We start from the raw sequence: 20,635 nt of genomic DNA, 5'->3' as shown, positions 1-20,635 counted from the left end.
CTGAAACTGAAAAGTTCTTTGTCCTTCAGTTGAACCTAGTACATGAAGGGAAAGTGAACCCAGTAATGGAATGTATGTAACCTTTTACCCTGACCTTACTAAGATAGCCAAGACATCCAGGGAAGGGACCCTATGGAAGTATGTTAAAATAAATAAGCCTGGGTAATTGATAAGGGGGTGTTTATAATCTCAATTATGTTCTGTCATTTATCAGGGACATTTCATAAATCGCAGAAAACATCTGTGATGACAAATTATGACCCACTGAAAGATGTTTTTAACTCAAAGGAAGTGCTTATTACAACAGGTGTTCTTAATAACTGAATTAGAAATTCCTTTAGCTTATCAATTATGTAAACTAAGTTTCCATAAAATAAATTCTGTAAGTAAATACATAAAATGAGATATCAAAAACAGAACACATAGTGAAATTAAGACTGGGAAGGTAGTTTTCCCACCAAAAAGTCATTTTTGCCTCACACTCTATAAAAGGAAAGTTTGGGAATGACCACAGCCAGAATTCCATCAGTTACCAAGGAAGAGACCAGGGTGCCGTCCTTTCACCATTAACAGGAGGAGGTAATGAAGGTTTCCTTCACGTAGTTTAATACTGTATTAATCTTCAATATTTTAAATTAAATAATTCCATTTGAGTCTGTTATTTTGCCATCTCCCTGTTATTAAATTCAAACACGCTACAATCAAGTGAATGGCTGAAATGAGAAAAAACAACAGCCAATATTTTCAAAAGTAGCGATTTTTGGCAGCCAATTTGACACACTTTGAAGGGGCCTGATTTTCTGAGGGTGGGTGCTCAGCACTTTCTGAAAGGCAGGCCCTTTTGATGTGGCTCAAGTTGGACAGCCAAAACTTAAGGCGCCTGTGCTGGAATGCTAAAACTAGGTGGCTTCATGCGTAACATATCTTACCTCAGTTGGTAACAGCCATACTTGGCAGTGGATTACAGTATCTTAAGGAGAACACATCTCTTGTATCTCTCTCCAGGATGGAAGCTCTGTATCAAGTCCAAACCTGGTACAGAAGCCAGACCTGCTAGTAGCAGCCCTACAACCTAATGTGTACATGACAGCGCCCAAAATCACTAATTCCGTTTGAAACTCTTGACCATTATAAACGTTTTAACATTATCATTTGATGTCTACATTATAGTAGCACTGAGAGACCAACCAATTTGGGGTCCCATTGTGCTAGATGCTGTACAGTGAATGACACTCCGTCCCTAGAGAGCTTACATACTGCAATTTTTCTCAGTACAAAAAATGATTACAAGTTGTAAAGTAAGAGGTGTGCCACCACTTTCCCCTCATAAAAGTCATTTTGGCTTTGCTTTTAGACTGCTGAGCACATACTATAGAAGATCATGGGTAAGTCTGTGAGTTAGTCCCATCTCTTCTATTATGACTAGAGATCTGCATTCACTTGTGTAAGTTCTCACATTGCAGCTAGTACTTGTACTTCTTTGTCACAAGAGCACTTGAGTCGGTCTTTGGAATGGGGGCAGGGTGGAAGAGTCTGTGAGGAGAGAAGAGATGATGTTGTCTTGGCAATGAAACCACTCTCTCAGCACCACGCTTTATTTTACAAGACCAAACCATAAAACGTTTCTCCTCCATGAATACGGATATCTGGTTGAAATCTGTTCTTTGCCTACATTTTTTGGCACAATTTTCAGAAGTTCTATAGCTCCTGTAAATTCCATGTAAGTCGAGAGAGGTTAGCACCTATGAAAAACAGGCCACAACCATTTCCATTCTAAACTGAATTTCAAACTCAGGTAATGGCTAATAAAGACTAGGTATAAAAGTTTGCATGTTATCAGAAAAATTGCAGTTTTCTGATCTGTGCAGCCAGCTAAATATCACAGAGGTATCATATTGTTTTAGATACCTTATATTCCCAAATTAGGATTTTTTTTTTAAGTAAGGAAATTCTCAGCCAAAAAATGTCAAAATTAAATTAAGACTAAGAATATCTATCATTAACTTAGGGATAAAAATTCTTATAAGAACACTGCAGTTAGCAAAACAAAATAAAAAAACCAAAGCAAGAAATTCAGAATTAAAGCATATAATTAACCCAAATATTTGGATGTGCATATGGAAATGCACAATTAATTTACCAAACTACCTGAAATATATAAATACTTAGCACTTTGCCCCTTGGCACGACTACTTTTATCCGTCAATAAGAAATAGTGTTATCTGTGACAAGAACTAGAATGATTTCGTCTTATAGCGATTATGCCACATCTAGCCTTACTAAATGTCAAAGCCACTCCCCAGAAAATGTTATTTAAAAAATTCCTGAACACAAATAGCTCACTGAAGGCAATCATTCCCCACTCTGTAAGGGCCCAGTCATGCAAGGTTGCTGAGGGTGCTCAGTACTCTGGTAGGCAGTGGATTGAGCCTTCTGATGCTGACCCAGTGGCATTAGATGTAACCAACAATGGAGATATGAATGAGGAAAAGCCAGTGCTCAGGTACACATTTTTTATCCCACTTGTGAACCTACAAGTTCATTGGCTGTTTAAGCCATAGGCTGGAGCCTTCTCAAAAGGTCTTAGAAAAAGTTGACATCCAAAACCAGCATCTTACAAAAAAAATGCAAGAGTCTCAGAAAAGATGGGATACTGAAATTGTCCAGAATCAATATTAAGGTAGTGTGGGTACCTTAACTGTGAATTTGCATATTTTCAAATGTTTGGGTTTCTTGTAAGCTTACTCTAAAATTTCCTGCCCTTTTAATGGCTGCTTTTTGCTACTCACAATTGGCTTGTAACAACTTTAACCTATAAAAAGTTTTACAGCTTGTCTGTGAATTACTCGGTATAGTTTCACTAGGATGTGGAACCACTAAAAAATGAGTTGTTTGATGCTGGTGAGTTCTGCTCTGAGTTATTCTCAGACTCTTCATTCAGCTTAAAAGGATACAATATCTATAGTGCTTGTTTCCATCCTAGACTATTTGTAGGTTTTAGATAGCTGAAGATCTGAGCTGGACAAAAAGACTTAACACAACTGTAACAGAAACATCAAACTCTCTTCTCTGGCATCCTGACTCTTGTATTCACCCTTAAACTCCAAGATCACCTCTCTCACCACTGCTCTATCACCAGGCACCACCCCACCCTCAAGTTTAGAATGGATTTTATTTTCCCCACAGTATCATGTTCAACATGCCATCCTACCTTTCAAGGCTATACATTGCTCTGCCTCACATCTAGTCGCCTCCCTTCCTTTGTGTGTGCTATGTATGCAAATTTGACTTTTCTACAAGCAACTACGCACTCTCTTGCATTCCATTCCTAGAACATCCTCCCAGTCTGAGCACTAGTCTTCAAATCCTTCTCAAAACATTTACACTTCCATCACTGTCCTCCACTCCAGCCCTTACTCGGGACACTATTCCCAAATTATAGTAAGGGCAGATTTGCAAAGGCAAAAAGGGCAGTTAAGCACCCGACCTCTCTTTGAGCATCAATAGGAGGTGAGTGCCTGACCACCCTTTGTGCCTTTGCAAATGTCCCCCTTGTTAAAAAATGACAGGGGAGCAAAGAGGATGCATATGTAACAGTAATCGTCCCATGTTCATTTTCATCCTCTCACTTTGTCAGTCTTTGGTATGTTAAATATAATTTAAAATTGTAACATCCTTTGCCATAGCACATCTTTCTTGTCCATAAAATACCAAGCCTGTCTGTTGGACTGTATAAGTAATGCAACACAAGATAGGGGTCATGCTTTATGACTACAAGAGATGGAACCTTTCACTTCATTGGATCCAGTTTGGTTAAGACCAATGGAAAGTTTTTGTTGTTATCCAAGAATCATTAGTGGCATCAGTAAGAATATCTCCACCTATATCCAGCATATAGATATCTAAATCATGACTGTTAATGACAACAGATAAGCAAAGAACTGAACTAGACATGGAGACTCAATTTACTCTTAACAGAACACTACCTAAATACATTTAAAACCTCAGTTTAAGTGATTAGTTTAAGGTTTAACAGCAAGTCTGTAGCAAAACCAGGAAGAAAATTTCTACCTCCTGAATCCAAGAGCTCCTGTGCTTGAACAAGTCGACACAGTTTCCTCCCATAAAACACAACTACCAGAATTTTACTTTATACTCTCCCATCTGTCTGTACCCATCTATTATACTTAGATTGTAAGCTTCTTGGGGCAGAAACTGGTTTTTTTTGTTCTGTGTTTGTACGGTGCATAGTACAGTGAATTCCAGGTCCATGCCTAAAGCTGCAAGGGGCTATGGTAATACAAATAATAGTTCACCAAGTATGGCAAGGACTGAAAAATAAATATTTTTACCAAGGGTGAACATGTTAAAATATATTCACAATAAAATGAGCTTAATATTAATGAGAATATAAAGGTATGTTCCACTCCAAAGTTTATTTTCTTCCATATTGAGAACACTACACAAAACATATATTCCCACTTTATTTTGTACACCTCTAATAAAATGTCCCAGTACATGGTATAAATGATATTACCAACAGCTTCCCCTGCTGATTGATAAGAAGGTTTTATAAAAATCTTCTTTCACGTTTGCCTGCAGAGTACAGATTGTCCCCCCACCCAAATTCTGAAGAGCCACCGTAGTTATTAGCATTCCACCCATCCCACAATGCACCTCATTGGATAAGCCTGCCAAAACCCGGATCCATAGGACAAACACATGCCAGCAGTTTGTGGAATCCTTTCTGCAACACTTGTCTTACAGCACACCTGTAAGGGACTAACACTCCACACCATTTCACTATTCCACGTAATCTGGGATGAAGACTGAGGTGGCCTATAGAAGTACATGGTATTAACAACCTGGACTTTCCCAAAAGTTACAGGCCCATTTTTACTTTTAATTAAGATTTATTCAGGAAAGTGTATTAAGCATTCTTTACTATCCTCCTTTTCTTGCATGGTGCATTTTATACAAATTTTCAATTTTTTAAAAAGACAAATGTTGAAATATTTGTCTTTTAGACTCTGTTAATCATTGAAAATATTCCAAAATAGTAAACAAGAGAAAAAATTAAGCACGGTATGTGCAAGATACAGAGCATAACAAATGCAACAATAAAAAGACAGGGAGAACAAGACATCAGCCATGTGTAACACAGATTCATATCTGTGCCCTTAGAGAATCTGCAGCTTCTTTTTTACTTCTTCAGTGGATCGTATACTTTCAACTTCAACATGAAGTCAAGCACTAACTAAAATAGACTGTCAGAAACGAAGAATCTAAAACCATAAAATTTAAAGTCTGCTTCGATAATTAAAAAACATTCAAGTATATTTCAAGTGAGGAATAAAGAGCTGCCTCCAATTCTTCATCAGAGAACACGTCCTCTTCATGTGTGGATACGTATCCATTAGTTGTAACAATTAAGGTTGGCAATACATTTAGTTACTCTGATTGCTTTAAAAACAACTTTTTACTTTTCAGGTCCACTAGAAAATTCAGCAGTTAGATGCCAATATCTCCACTTTTTAACGTCCTTTACCTGTTTTGAAAGAGAAAAGTGTACATTAAACAATTCATACCCTGAAGCAAATGTCTGAAATGCACAAATACTGCACAAATTACTACACTGAGAAGCCAGCTAGAGCAGTATCCATTCTTATGCCCCATTTTTGCTCAAGTTAGTTTTGGTCTTACACGGAAATACAGAAAACTGAACTTGGACTAGAGAATCTGTTGTGAAGTGCAGAAACTACCACACAGGTAACTTTTTGCATAAAACTAGTAGAAATGTGTGCTTCTTTACAAGACTGATGGCAGAAAAATTAAAGTGAATCAAGTATTCAATAACTTTTATGTGTCCTGAAATTCTCTTTTAAAAACACCCTGAAATTAAACAGCACTCTTACCCCTGAAACCACGGCCACCACCTCCACCTCTTCCTCCTCTGAAGCCTCCACCACCTCTTCCTCCTCTGAAGCCACCTGCAAAAAGGCAAGGAAATAAGTTTTCAGAAGTTAGTTCGCAAGTCTGTTCTGTACTAAGAATGTAACAAGTTACTGCACAAACATCCTCTGTATGAGAAAATGAAACAAAAATAACTGTTAAGACAAGCAAGGTTTAGTGTTCACGCCAGTCCCCTTCTCCATGAGCCACCGCAACTCCTGTCCCAAATACCAGAAGCCATTTCAAAATACCAGAAGGCATATCAAAAACAAAACATATTTGGAGTTTCTAAACCAAGCCATTTTGGACATATAGAGAGCCAAAACATGCTGTTTTTTTTTGTTTTTTTTTTTTTTTTTAAAGTAAACCGGTAAAGTTTTCAAGACACCATAACTTTGAAACTGATGTTTTACATGAAACTTCTCAGAAACTATCTACTCTTGGAGGAGATGCAAAATAAAGTTTCAGAGCAAATTTTTCTTTTTGGGAAGTTAGGTGTTTGTGTGTACAGATGCATGTCAAGAGAAAAATCAGTCTTTTAAGCAGAGGCCTAGCTTTGACCTTATTTGTGGAGCAGCTACCACAATGAAGTTAAATGTAATAAGAGATGGAAGAGATCTAGCAGGTCATCCAAGCCCACACCCCAAAACAGTTTACCAGACACTGTATTGAAGTATTTTGTCCAACACAGATTTTAAATGTGTTGTGAAATGGGGCTTTTGCCATTAACTTTGGGAGTATATTTCGTCATCTAATAGATTTTACCACTGGAAAATTATCGCTGGTATTCATCAAGTTTTCTTTTTCGTAATCTTGTGCCTTTATTTCTCCAATAAGCCATACTTCACGAGCTTTCATTGTGGTCTCAAATAAAAGTATGTATAAAACGTGTATTTCTTTAAAAATATACTAATGAAATACAACAGTTCACATGAGTGCTTGCTTGGCTGTAGGTTTTAACAAAAAAATCTGACAATTTTTTTTTTTTATTTTTTTTTAAATAGACACTTACCACCACCTCTACCTCCTCCTCTTCCACGTCCTCCTCTACCACCTCCTCTTGGAGCGCCTTTCTCACCTGGAGGCCTAGGCAGAAACCTTTGCAACGGCAATAACTTTGCTGGGTCAATATAAAACTGCAGGAGATAACCGCTGTTAGGCTTCAGGAAGAGCATAACATGAGTGCAATATTCACCACCTTCCTCCCTCTCTTCTATACATGCAGAATTTTGGCTTATTTTTTCTTTATGTCATCAACATTTTTAAAGTCTTCTTTGCAAAGAGTGACATCAAATGCCCAAAACTTTTAAAAATGTAGTTTGTGTCAACATCATAAAATTATTTCTGTAACCAGATTAAGATTTGTGGTTAAAAGAGTAGATTTTGCAAAGGCACCGATTTTTTAAAAAAAGAGATAGTTAAAAAAAGTGTATGTGAGAGCAGACAGGAAACGTAAATGAACACAAATTCTGATAAGCCATTTAACTATCAATGTTAACAGAGAACTAATAACTACAGAAATAACAGATTAAAGATTTTTGGTTAGAGTGTCACGTAAAAAAGAGAGTAAGTTCCTAATGAGATTAAATGTATATTAAACCAATGCACAACACAAAAATAGTTGTTTACTGCATATGCATTTCATAAGGTCCCAATTAAACATGCACTCTAGTGTTTTTCACTTCAGTTATGACTGTATTTTTAGATTATGTGGTGATAGGAAATTCAGATTATATAAAGGTTTATTTGGAAATTCTTCGTAAGGTTATATTTTCTTCTCTCATTGAATATACCAGAATAATTTTATGCAATTAAGACACCCACCTTTTGTAATTTTTTAAAGGAAGAAGCCTTCATGTTCTCTGACAGTTTAACTGAAAAATACTGTTAGTTTGTTTAAGGAACATAAAAGGTAACTTAACTGCATTTATAATTCTCAGTATAAACGGACAGATGTTGGTATTCTAAAAATGAGGTTATCAATTTAAATCACAGCCAGTTGATTTTTTTCTTTACTGTTACACTCATGATTACTACAAGTGAAAGATCAGAGACATATTTCTATTCTTTTCAGTTTACTTTGTGCATTTGACAGCATTTTGTGGGCATGGTTAAACCTTAATATGGAAGGAAGAAACTCAGAAACACACCAACGGGAGGAAGGCAAAATGGTAACAGTAATCTGCATAACCACACATTTGGCAGGGGAAGTGACTAGGCTTCAATTATCTCTGGCATCTTGACAATCAAAGACTGAGACAATGAAAAAGTAATGAGCTGCAGATTTTAAGTGTTTCATGAGTTAATACATTAAGGCCGACATTCTCAAAACAGAGTGCCAAAAATTAGGCACTAAACAGGGACCTATAAACTTAAGTATCCTGATTTTCAAATATACTCAACACTCCAGTTCCCAATAAAGTCACTGAGTGAGAACTGCTAGGAGGTATGCATGTTGGAAAAACCAGGACACTCAGTTAGGTACCTAAATATGGACTTAGGAGCCTAACTTCACTCATCTATGGTAAGTGAGAAAAAAGGAGGGAGAAAATTTAGCAGTAAAACTAAAAAGGAGACAAATCTATTAAACTTGCTTTGTAGGTTTCTGCTTCTGTCTACCAACCCCACTTTAAATTCATTATGAATACCATCAACAGTAAAGTGAAAAAAGCAGCAAAACAAAGTCATAACCCACACACAATCCAGAGTCACCACCATTTGGAATACCACATTAATGTCTAAAATGTATGCTGGTGTAACTTACTAAACACAGTATTTTCACCCATACGTAGGTTAGTATTTGTTTAATACACTTGCATTAATGAACAAATTAATGCATTATTAAACATCTTTAAAGCAGATTAAACATCCAGTGAGCCTTTACAACTGACCTATAAAGTAAGTAAATACCACCTTTATAAAAAAACGATATGGGGAAAATGAGAAATGAAAGTCAACCAACTTGCCCAAAGTCACATATGGTGGAAAAAGATCCTGACTTTCAAAACCCAAACTTAATCCTCAATACCACCCGTGTTTCAAGTTCAGATATTCCAGTACTGAGTGCTGGTGGCAGTTTTTTGTGGGGTGAGATGGAAATGGAATTGGTTGAGTTTTTTTAAGAGCTGATAACTAAGATGATTCAATCCTATTACCAATACCCAGCACAGTGGACTCCACTTAAAGAAATGAACTATCCAAACTATACTTGCAAAAACCCCACTGCCTGCCTGTCTTGTTCTATCACTACAGTCATAAAGTTAGTCTGTTTTAAGATATTATAGATTCTCTGCTGCCCATGTGGATCCACCATCTCTGCTCCTCCTGCAGCATGCCATACACAAGTTTTCACAGAAAGTTGAGATGACCCAGACTTATAAACAGTAGCCAAGTTTTATATATGGAAAATGCCATTCTTGTGGTTCATAGTAAAAGGAAAAATACTAAGTAATGTAAGGACCCTCCAAAAACAATATCTATTCCTGAGGGCATTCTGCGCCAAAAAGATTAAAAATTCTGTGCACCATATTTTAAAATTCTGCATGTTTTATTTGTCAATAAATAAATGCAGAGGCTCTAGCATGGCAGTGGGGAGCACAGGCCACTGGCTGCACAAAGGTGGAAGATCACCCTGCAGCTCCCCATACTCCCCCCAACACAGACTCAGTGGTGAGGCTGCACCCGACTCTGACACAGCACAAAGCCTGGGCCTGCCCCAGAAACACCCTGGGGCACTGCCCCTCTGCACCAGGTGTACCATGTGTGGGGCAAGTAGGCTCAACCAAGCAGGATCCAAGTGTGGAGGGAATCAGTGTGGGGGGGATCCAGGTGTGGGGTGAGAATATTCTGTGTGGGACAATCTGGGCGCAGGCAGCTCAGTGCGGGGGTCTAGGGGTGGCGGGGATCTGGATGCACAGAGGCTTGTTGGGGGCGTTCCAGGTGCAGGGGCAATGGGACTCTGCAGGGGTTTCCAGGTAAACGTTGTTGGGACTCAGCGGAAGGGTCTGGGTGTGGGGGTCTTAGCAGGGGGATCTAGATACTGGGGGAGTGGGCCTTGGTGGGGTGGGGGTCTGGGTGCAACTGTTTGGCGATCAGTGGTGTGGGGGTCTGGATGTGGGGGTGGGGCATCAGGGTGGGGATTTGAGTGCAGAGAGGTCAGTGGGGAGTGATCTCAGTACAGGATCCGAAGGTCTGGGTGGAGGGGGGCTCCAGATGCAGGGGTTGAGACTCGGTGGGGTGGGGTTCGGGTATGGAGGGCTAGGGGGGTTCTGGCTGTACTGGGTAAGGCTTGGCAGGGTGTCTGGGTATGGGAAGTCCAGAGGCACAGGGGTTGAGTGGATGGGGGAGCAGCTCCCCATATAGTGACCCCTCCCCCACAGCTGAGGAGTGATGTGGGCAGGAAGCAGGGGAGGATGCTGAGCTTCCTGCAGCTGAAGGTGGTGTCTGGGGGTGGGTCTGACACAGCCCCAGCCACTCCTTGCGGGGAAGAGGAAGTCTTATCCTCTCCTGCCTCCAGCCCAGCCAGGACTAGCAGCTGATCCCAGCTCAGGGTAGGAGCCACTAGCTGGGGTGTCCCCAGCCCCACGGTGATTTACCTCTCTGCCAACTGCTCAGTGTGCCTGAAACACTGTACCTGCACTGCTACGGAGGGGTGTGTGACCACTCTTGCAGCTTCCCTTTCTTCCCTGTGAGGAAATAATTTTTCTGCAGGGAAGCACAGCAATCTGCAGGGGACATGAATTCTGTGCACACAATTCCCCCAGTGGCGCACAATTCCCCCAGGACTAAATATTTATTTATAGGACTTATATTAGGCACGAGTCAAGAAAAAATAATTCAGGTTTTCCAGTGTCTAAAACAAAGAGGCTAAGGGCTTCTTTAACAGGAAAGTTATATCAATACAAGTTAAGGTCTAAATTTAAAATGATATAATTATGGTGGTAAAATTCCTCTTGTAGAAACACTTACCCCAATATAAGATCCCCCCTCCCCCCCCCCCTTTTTTTTTTTAAAGTTTAGCTTACATCACTTTGGAAGGAGTTTAAGGTAAACCCAAAAAGCTGTCATTGTACCAAAATAAGTGTCCATACTATACTGGCATATCAGTTTGACTAGTAAACATTCTCGTGTACGCATGTCCTATGCTACTTTGAAATGGCAGAGCAACTCTCTTCAGTAATTGGCTTTACCACAAATATCCAGAACAATCTACTTTTGAAGGATACAAAGTCTCTTAGCTGACCAAATATTTCATCCACTTTGCCAATTTGTTCTTTATTATCCAAGTAAACTGGTGCATTGAAATAAGGCACTCTGTTTTCTTCTGTTGTGCATTTACAAACAATGTCATCTTCACAAGGATGCATGAACTCTCCCAATACTGCAGTAAGGAAAAAAAAGATGTACTGAAAACTGGAACATTCATTCCAAACGAAAATGAATACAATCTCTTGAGATAACTTACTAACTACACTTTCAGGAGGTCCTTGGTCATATCCTCTGTTGAAGCCTCCACGTCCACCCCTTCCACGCCCAAAGCCACCTCGTCCACCACGATTGAAGCCACCTCGTCCACCACGATTGAAGCCACCTCCGCCACCACGATTGAAGCCACCTCCGCCTCCTCCTCTGCCTCTAAAAGACATTTTTCTACCTGCTAAATGGGGAGAGGAAGGGGGAAAAAGTCAGTCAATTAAAAAGCAACGGTCAAGGGCACTTCATAACTTACTAAGTTTCCAAGTTAGCTGAGACCCCAGAGTACCATACAACTTTGTTTCCTGATTTAACGCTTATTGATTTGGCTCTTAACTGAAATATATGTTCATTGATCAATTCAAGATTCCATCTAAAATTAAAGCTACCACAAAGTCCATTCATAGAAGCAGAAGGGAAAGGAAGGATTTTAGACTGGTACTTTTTACACACACAGTGCTGTATGACAAACTTCTCCCCCTTCTTTTTCTATGACTGGACACTGCAACAGATTTCAGCTATGACACAAATTAACGATTGCCACGAAACAAGCACGATTTAGCATACATTTGAATTTTTTATCCTGAATGTCTCCAAAATGAATCTTATTTACTCCTAATATTGCTGCAGGCTAAGTAAAGGTACACAGAGACCAAATATTTCATCCACCTTGCCAATCTAGGCAAAATCCTAGTGGAGATGAGGCAATTTGTAGTTTTCATCTGAGTAGGCAGGACGAATTAGGATATGTCTACACTGCAATAAAAGACATGCAGCAGCAAGTTTCAGAACCCGGGTCCACTGACTCAGGCTTGGGCTGCAGGGCTAAAAAAGAGCAGTGTGAACATTCGGGCTTGGGTCTGAGGAACCCAAGCACCTCTGCTGCTATTTTTAGCCCCACACCATGAGCTCGGGTCAGTTGACCCAGGCTCTGAAACTTGCTGCCACGGGTCTTTCATTGCAGTGAAGACTTACCTTTAGGGTACATCTACAATAAAACACCTGCGGCTGGCCCATGTCAGCTTCGGGCTTGTGGGACTATAAAACTGTAATACAGACATTTGAGCTCAGGCTGGAGCCCAGGCTCTGAAGTCCATTGCTGCAGGGGTTTTATTGCAGAGTAGCCATACCCTTCGGGTAAGTCTACACTGCAATCAGACACCCACAGCTGGCTCATGCCAGCTGACTCGGGATCATGGGACTCAAGCTAAGGGGCTGTTTAACTGTGGTATAGGTGTTTGGAGCTCTGAGACCCTCCCACCTCACAGCGTCCTAGAGCCCAGGCTCCAGCCCAAACCTGAACGTCTACACTGCACTTAAACAGCCCCATGAGCCAACGTCGGTTGGCATGGACCAGTCACGGGCTTTTAATTGCAGTACAGACATACCCTTAGAAGGCTTAGAGACAGCGGTAGCCTAGGTTTTATCTTGATGTGCTAACTCAGGAGAAAACTACAAACTGCCTTGTCTATACTAGGATTGTACACAAGTTAGCTGAGTGGAGTTGAGACACCTTTCCCTGGCACAGACACAGCCCGACATGACTTCAGCATATTCCACACTGCAGGCTTCTCATGTGAACCTGAAACCTGCCAGGCTGAGGCATTATTAGTAACACAGACGATGGGTTTTACTCAGAACCCATTGGAGGCCTGCAGCAGGAATATTTGTGCCCCCTTCAATACTAAAACAGAAAAGTTCTTATAATAAAAGTTGAATTAGGGGCCCCCTTGAGGTGCTCGGGGCCCTAAGCAATTGCTTAGTCTGCTTATGCTTAGTGTGGGTTCTGTGTTTACTGATCAGCACATCCCTTTGTCAGACGCACACGGGACCCAGCCTACAGCGCCAGCTTAGGCACGGGGCACAGCTGGCCACACACAGGGCCTGGTCCCAGCACTGCTGGGTTCTCTCTCTGACTCTCCCCAACTCCAGGCCAGTGATGAGGGGGCAGGAATCTGCAGCCACACCCCATAGCAGGTGGAGAGAGAAGGTGAGCAGTTCGCATGCGGCTGCCCACCTCAATGCTGGGGCATAAACCCAGCGATGGCCCGCCACAGCAGCACCAGGCAAAGGTGAATGGTCTCAGAGAGGATTAATTGCAGGCAGCAGCCTCAGGCGGGGGGGGGGGGGACCTCTGACATTGAATGGAACCCACCGGTGGAAGGGGAGGCTCTGAGGTGCGATGAGACCCAGCCCAGAGACCGGGGGAAGGGGGGGGGGGAGGCTCTGAGGTGCGATGAGACCCAGCCCAGAGACCGGGGGGGCTCTGAGGTGCGATGGGACCCAGCCCAGAGACCGGGGGATCGGGGGGGCTCTGAGGTGCGATGGGACCCAGCCCAGAGACCGGGGGATCGGGGGGGCTCTGAGGTGCGATGGGACCCAGCCCAGAGACTGGGGGATCGGGGGGGCTCTGAGGTGCGATCGGACCCAGCCCAGAGACCGGGGGATCGGGGGGGCTCTGAGGTGCGATGGGACCCAGCCCAGAGACCGGGGGATCGGGGGGGCTCTGAGGTGCGATCGGACCCAGCCCAGCGACCGGGGGATCGGGGGGGCTCTGAGGTGCGATCGGACCCAGCCCAGCGATCGGGGGGGCTCTGAGGTGCGATGGGACCCAGCCCAGAGACCGGGGGATCGGGGGGGGGCCTCGGCTCTGAGGTGCGATGGGACCCAGCCCAGAGACCGGGGGAGTCAGTATTTCGTTCTGAAGAGACCGTTAACCCGGTTATTCAAAGACCCGGAAGCTTCGACTCCCCTGAATAACGCAGCCAACTAGGAGAAAGTAGCGGCAGCCCCCAGTGCGAGCACCCCTCACTCACCCACTACAAGCGCCCCACGTGGCTCCCTACACAGGCCCGGCCAGCCGGCCACTACCGATGTCGTCAACAAACCGCGACCGGGCAGGGGCGCGCGCCTCGGGTCGCCCGCGCCTCTTCCTCAGCCAATCCCAGAGGCGGACAGAGGAATTTGCCGTAAAGCAAAGGCCGTTTTTCACCACCGCGGATTTGCTTTTGCGTCAGTTAACATGTTTACGATAGTCTGGGGGCCGCGGCAAGCCGGCGCAGCACTCCTGGAACGGGGGCCGGCTGAGCGCTGCTGCGGGACCAATGAAAGAAAGCCTCCCTCCTTCGCGTCCCCGCCCCCTCGGCTGAGAGCGGCGCCCAGAGGAAGAATTTCTTCCTGAGTGGTGACACGGTGGCGGGAAGAGTAGGGAGGCGCATGCGCAGGAGGATGGTGCCGGCGTTTCCTTCTTCCCTCGCTAATCCTAGCACGCCCCCCCCGCGCTCTCAGGGCTGTTGCTTGCCCTGCTCAGCGCGTGCTGCCAGCAGGGCGCCAGGCTCCCTGAGCGGGCTGGGGCTCGCCCACCTGCGCACGGGGCGGGGGGGCGTCCAGGTGTAGCTGCTGTGCCCTGCTCTAGACTGATGGGGGGCGCAGGCGGGGGCCGTGGCCAGCCTGCCAGATGCGCTACGAATCGAATGGACGGGCCCGGCCCAGCAGATGGGTGACCACGCGTCAAACCACACTTCAAGGCTTTAGGCACCGTCCCACTTGACTGTATCGTGAGCAAACTCGGGAGACTAGAGGGAGTCACTGTTGGGGGTGCAGAACTGTACTGAGTGGTTCATTTGCAGACTGGGTGGCTGCATCTACTGGGGTACCTCGGGGGACTGTCCTGGCTGGGGCTGATATATTCGGCGGTTTCCTTAGCGACTTGGATGATGGCATGAAGAGCATGCTTATAAAAGTTGTGGATGACACCAAGCTGGGAGGAGGAGTGTGGAGGACACTGTTAGAATTCCCAATGATCTTGATAAATTGGAGAATTGGTCTGAAATCAATATGATGAAATTCAGTAAAGGCAAGTTTAAAGTGCTACAAAACAAAACGAATGCACAGCTACAAAATGGGGAATAACTGCCAGCCACCAGTAGTGCAGAAAAGGATCTGGGGATTATAGTGAATCACAAACTAAGCACTAGTCTACACTACAAATTTATGTCAGTAAAACTACATTGCTTAGGGGTGTGGAAAATCCATACCCCTGAGCAACACATAACTAGGGTTGCCAACCCTCCTGGAATAGGGCTCCATCTCCTGAAGGCTACTGAAGCCAATCCGGAAGATTTTAGGCTGCTAAAAGTCTGTGGGGCTAAGGCAGGCTCCCTACCTGCCCTGGTTCCACGTTGCTCCCAGAAGCGGCCAGCATATCCAGCAGCAGTGCACCTAGGGGGGTATTTGTCCAGAGCGTCGACTCCACAGCTCCCATTGGCCAGTAATGGGAACAGCCAATGGGAACTGTAGGGGCGGTGCCTGCAGCCAGGGGTCTGGCTGCCCCTGGGCCTAGAAGCTGCTGCCGGACGTGCTGCTGCTTCCAGGAGCCACGCGAAGTAATCACCGCCTGACCGGAGCCTGCACCCCAAATCCCCTCCTGCACCCCAAACCCCTGCCCCAGAGCCCTCTCCTGCACCCCAACCACCTACCCCAGCCCTGAGCCCCTCCTGCACCCAAACTCCCTCCCAGAACCCAAACACCATCCTGCACCCCAACCACCTGCCCCAGCCCTGAGCCCCCTCTCGCATTCCCTCCTGCACCCAACTTCCTGCCCCAGGCTCAGCCTGGAGCCCCCTCACTCACTCCAAATCCCTTGGCCCCAGCCCAGAGCCCATGCCCCTGCCCCAGCGCAGTGAAAGTGAGTGAGGGTGGGGGAGAGCAAGTGATGGAGGGAGGGGGGCTGTAGTGAGCAGGAGGCAGGGCCTCGAAGGGGCAGGGGGTGGGGCAAGAGTGTTTGGTTTGTGCGATTAGACAGTTGGCAACCCTACACATAACACCCACCTAACTCCTGGTGTAGATAGCGCTGTGTCGATGGGAGGGCTTCTCCCGTCATCGTAGCTACTGACTCTCGGGGAGGTGGAGAGCTTACACCGATGGGAGGAGGTTTCCTGTCAGTATAGATAACATCTTCACTAAGTGCTACAGCAGCGCAGCTGCAGTGCAGTAAAGATAGACAAGTCCTGAATTTGAGACAACCCTATGATGCTGTTGCAAATGAGGCTAATTTCATTCTGGGGTGTATTAATAAAAGTATCATTAGTAAGACACTGGAGGTAATTGTCCCGCCATTACCAGGCAGTGATGAGGCCTCAAATGGACTCCTGTGACCTGTTTTGAGCACCAGACTTTTAGAAAGGTAACACTAGAGAGAGTCCAGAGCAACAGAAATGATATGAGGTTTAGAAAACATGATCTATGAGAAAAGGTTGAAAGAACTGAGTATTCTTAGTCTAGATAAGAGAAGGCTGAAGGGGGATGTCATAACATACATATGTAAAAGGTTGTTTTAAAGAAAACAGTGATCAATTGTTCTCCATGTTTGCCAAGGGTTGGACAAAAAGTAATTGGCGTAGTTTGCAGCAAGGGAGATTCAGGTAGATATTAGGAAAAACTTAAGCAGTGGAACAAGTTACCTGGGTAGGTTTTAAGAACAGGTCAGACAGACACCTGACAGAGTTGGTCTAGGTGGACTCAATCCTGCCTCAGCCTGGGTGATGGACGAAATTATCTTTTGAGGTCCCATCCAACCCTGTATTTCTATAATTCTAGAACCCTCAAAAAGAAATCTAATTAATCTCAGTCATATTAACCCAGTAGTTTGAGGTCAACATTTCTGCCCTGACCCTGCCTCCTAATATTTGTTATTGCACAATCACATTTTCCTGATTTTAAAAACATGTTCCCCTGTTGCTGTTTGAAAAACCCTTACAAGTAGCAAGGGAATCTGTATAAAGGCCCTGATCCTGCAATATATGCCAGCAGTATCACACTGAAGTCCCTTTGAACTGTGAAATTCTAGAGACATCTACGATCTTGGGTTTTTTCGGCTACAGCTAATGTCAACAGCTGTTGTACAATATTTTGTCTATTCCTGCTTTAAACGTGAATAAGCTTTGGGCTGCATTTGTATGATTAAAGAAAAAAATTATATCAGAGCCCCTGACAAATGTGTATGACACAGCCCACAACCTTCATTGCCAGAACTTTTGCCAGTATTTTGATATCACTGTTAATAAGTGATATTGGCCTGTCACTGGAGCACAGGTATATCTTCTTGGTTTAGTAATAACCGATAATAGAGCTTCCCTTGTGTGTAGGGAAAGGTGGTCTCCAGAAGTGACTCATTAAACAGTTCAAGCATCTTGACAGTGGGAGTTCAAAGAAGTGTCTGTAGAACTTGGCAGAGAAGCCATCCAGCTGGGGGCTTTCCCTACTTTCATTTTCTTAATTTCCTCAATTAATCATGACTTCCATTAGGGGAGCATTAAGTCTTCCACATTGGTCAGGTGTAATTTGTGGTAATGTAAATTTTTTGAAAAACAGATCCAAAGCATATATGGAAAGGTTTGTTTCCAATTTGTACAGATCATTATAAACATTAAAGAACTCTTTATGAATATCTTTAGGTGTATGTAAGCATATTTTGGCCCTTTCCCTCCCTCTGCTCTTTTTAAATGCTTCAGCTGATTTTGCAATCTTTCCCTAGTATTTGGAATGATTGAGAAATACAGAAGTGAGTGATAAATTAGCAGAGTTAACTATGTTATTTTAGTTCCTCATATTTTAAATGTTTATCAATTGAGTGATGGCTGGCACTAACAAGAAGACTGATGCGGTAGCAGTAATTCTGTGTATTAACTCACTGGTTAGTAAACAAGCACACCCTATCTAACTCATTTTATAAGTAAAAGTACTTTTATTGCATATTGATTTCATGATACTGCTGGACAAAATAATGGAAGGATTTGGGGGTTTAATTTCTTATTATTATTTTCTATAGCATCTATGCAATGAATTACAGCAATTCCTTCACTAAATTCTGGTCAACCAAGTAAATAATCTGCATTTTGAAATGCCTTTAGATTAATGTTTTCACCAGAGAGTATTACAACACATAAAGTCATTTAATATTAATATAATATTACTTCATTTAAATTACAATATTTTTGGAGGCAAACTGTAAAAAAAACCTCACTAAATCAAAGTTAAGCCTAATATTCTGTCCTTAATCTGCAATGCAGGGTGTGACAGAAATAAATTAAGGACTCATGTTTTGTGCTCTCCAACATTTCCACTAGCAGAGGGAATTAAAACCCGAGAGAATGAGGACATGAAAGAGGAGGAATGCCAACTCTACAGTATGCTCCCTAGTTCCCTACAGCCCCACAAAATTGCTTCTGAGGGGGGTTTGGGTATGGGAAGAAAGGAAGTGGAGCTGGGGAGCAGACACTTTCCTCAGTATGTTTCCCTCCAAACTCTTGCAGAAATCTATGATGGAGTAAATGCTGAGTCCACATTCAAGGTTTCTACTGCAAACTGTATAGGGAAGGTAACTGCTGGACACATGGCTGCTGAAGAAGCATCTGAGGAACAGTGCAGTAGTGCTTCTGGGATGCATGGGGGTGGAAGTAATGTTTCTCAGGGTTCCCTGGGCTCTGAAGGCTCCTGCATTCTCTGCAGCCTCCTAACCCACAACTTTAAAGGAATCATGAGAAGAAAACACCAAAAGACCTCTCATACCCTTTAGGTTTTTTGAGGAGTGGAGGGGGAAATAATTTTAAATGTATTTAACATCCATGAGGAGTACCTAATTACACCCCAGGACAGTGAAGTTCTCTGTGTCAGAATGGGCAGCAGTGTTGCAAGCCTTAGACCTTGACTTGGATCTCTCTTAGTGAGGGTAAGTCTCCATCCCCTTCGTGCAATGGTCATTGCTGAGACTGCCAACAAGAGTGCAAGCTGCGATGGAAATTTTTGGGACATGGACACTTGTCCTTTAAGAACTGTTCTGATTCCAATTCATTTCACATAGGCAACCAAACAGTCACTAGTGGTAATGACCTAGGCTGGATTCAAATAGGTGATCTAGAGATGAAAGCATCCATATCCCATTGCTAGTTACCTAGTCTACCACATTTCAGCTGTAATCATTAGGTTCATATATTAGAGTTCCTGGGGCTTGAGCATTTCCTCATGCACAATAAAACATGCAAGTGCTGGAATTTACATCACAAATTGCTCAGAAAAACAAAAGCTCCAACTTTTAGACGTTTAGTAATACAAAGTAACCCTTGTGTACAGGAGGCAGTTGTCAGGGCCAAGTGACCAGAGGGTTCCAAAAGTAGTCTGAAATGCAGCACTTCCTTGAAGTACAGGGAGGAATCAGTCAACACAGAGCTCCCCAGAGTGCTGCTGTTCCAGCCTAGGATGCTAGAGCAAATAGCTGTCTGGGGTTCAGTGATCACTCAGGCTATGTTTATGCTGCAATCATAGGGTATGACTGTAGCTCAAGTAGGCATCCCCTGGCCTATAATTTCCCAGGTTCTCTTTGTACCTCTTTTTAAAGCTAGGTACTATGTTTGCCCTACTCCAGACCTCTGGGACCTCACCCATCTCCATGAGTTCTCAAAGATCACTAATGGTTCTGAGATTGTTTCAGCTAGCTCCTTAAGTACCCTAGAGTGAATTTTGTCAGGCCCTGCTGATTTGAATACATCTGACTTATCTAAATACTCTTTAACCTGTTATCTGATGATCAAGCCTGTCTTTTTGTCTGACTACCAAGGTGTTATTTAAATAAAGAGAGTATAAGTGTGTGTGTGTATAATTCTGTTATTTGCAGTTTTTTGGAATTGGGGTAACTTGTGCTAGAGGATAGCCTTTCTTTGGTTTTGTTTTCATTCTAGTGTTCCTAGGAACTGACACTCCCATAATAAACCACACAATAAACACAGACCTTTCACTTGCCAAGCGGTTGAGCAACATGTACTGAGCATAATCTTGAAATATTAAATTACAGTACTCAGTACATCCTGGTGTTCCTGCTTTTTGTCCGTTTTGCTCCAGGATAACTCAAAGGAGGAACATACGTAAACAGCTAACAACTAGTGTAGAAGCAATGGAAGCAGCCTGAGCATTTCAATGGTATTCTTTGGCAAAAGTCAGCAGTGGAACCAATGATTGTGAGTTAGGGCATGGAAAAGTAAACTCCTAATGGGATCCTCTTTTTAATCATTTACTTTAAAGACTTTACTTTTGTTATCTTGTATTACAGTTACGGTAAAAAACGTTAGATTGAGGCAGGATCCTTACTGAAGAGTTCAAAATTATCTGTAAATCTGGAGGTTCTTGCACTTTATTTCTAAACAGCCTTTTTAAATAT

General features: G+C 43.2%; 1 protein-coding gene across 1 annotated transcript; it reads right to left on the bottom strand.

Moving 5' to 3' along the window:
• Positions 1–4,396: 4,396 nt before the first annotated feature.
• On the bottom strand, positions 4,397–14,461 carry GAR1 (GAR1 ribonucleoprotein). The gene is made up of 7 exons (XM_074949998.1): positions 14,241–14,461; positions 11,417–11,608; positions 11,178–11,332; positions 7,777–7,836; positions 6,965–7,088; positions 5,916–5,990; positions 4,397–5,548 (listed from the first exon to the last, which is right to left on the bottom strand). The coding sequence occupies exons 2-7, from the start codon at positions 11,595–11,597 to the stop codon at positions 5,535–5,537; spliced, it is 609 nt and encodes a 202-aa protein (XP_074806099.1). The 5' UTR covers positions 11,598–11,608; positions 14,241–14,461; the 3' UTR covers positions 4,397–5,534.
• Between the last annotated feature and the right edge of the window lie 6,174 nt (positions 14,462–20,635).

This window comes from Natator depressus, chromosome 4, assembly GCF_965152275.1.
Source record: "Natator depressus isolate rNatDep1 chromosome 4, rNatDep2.hap1, whole genome shotgun sequence".
Classification (NCBI taxonomy): Eukaryota; Metazoa; Chordata; order Testudines; family Cheloniidae; genus Natator; species Natator depressus.
Note: the sequence above shows the minus strand (reverse complement) of the source record. Positions and strands in the feature narration are given on the sequence as shown.

Coding starts and splice junctions, on each gene's coding strand:
- GAR1 (XM_074949998.1), bottom strand. CDS start 11,597: ATGTCTTTTAGAGGCAGAGGAGGAGGCGGAGGTGGCTTCAATCGTGGT. Junction 11,333..11,416: donor ACCTCCTGAAAGTGTAGTTA/GTAAGTTATCTC, acceptor TCCTTACTGCAG/TATTGGGAGAGTTCATGCAT. Junction 5,991..6,964: donor AGGAGGAGGTAGAGGTGGTG/GTAAGTGTCTAT, acceptor GCCTTTTTGCAG/GTGGCTTCAGAGGAGGAAGA.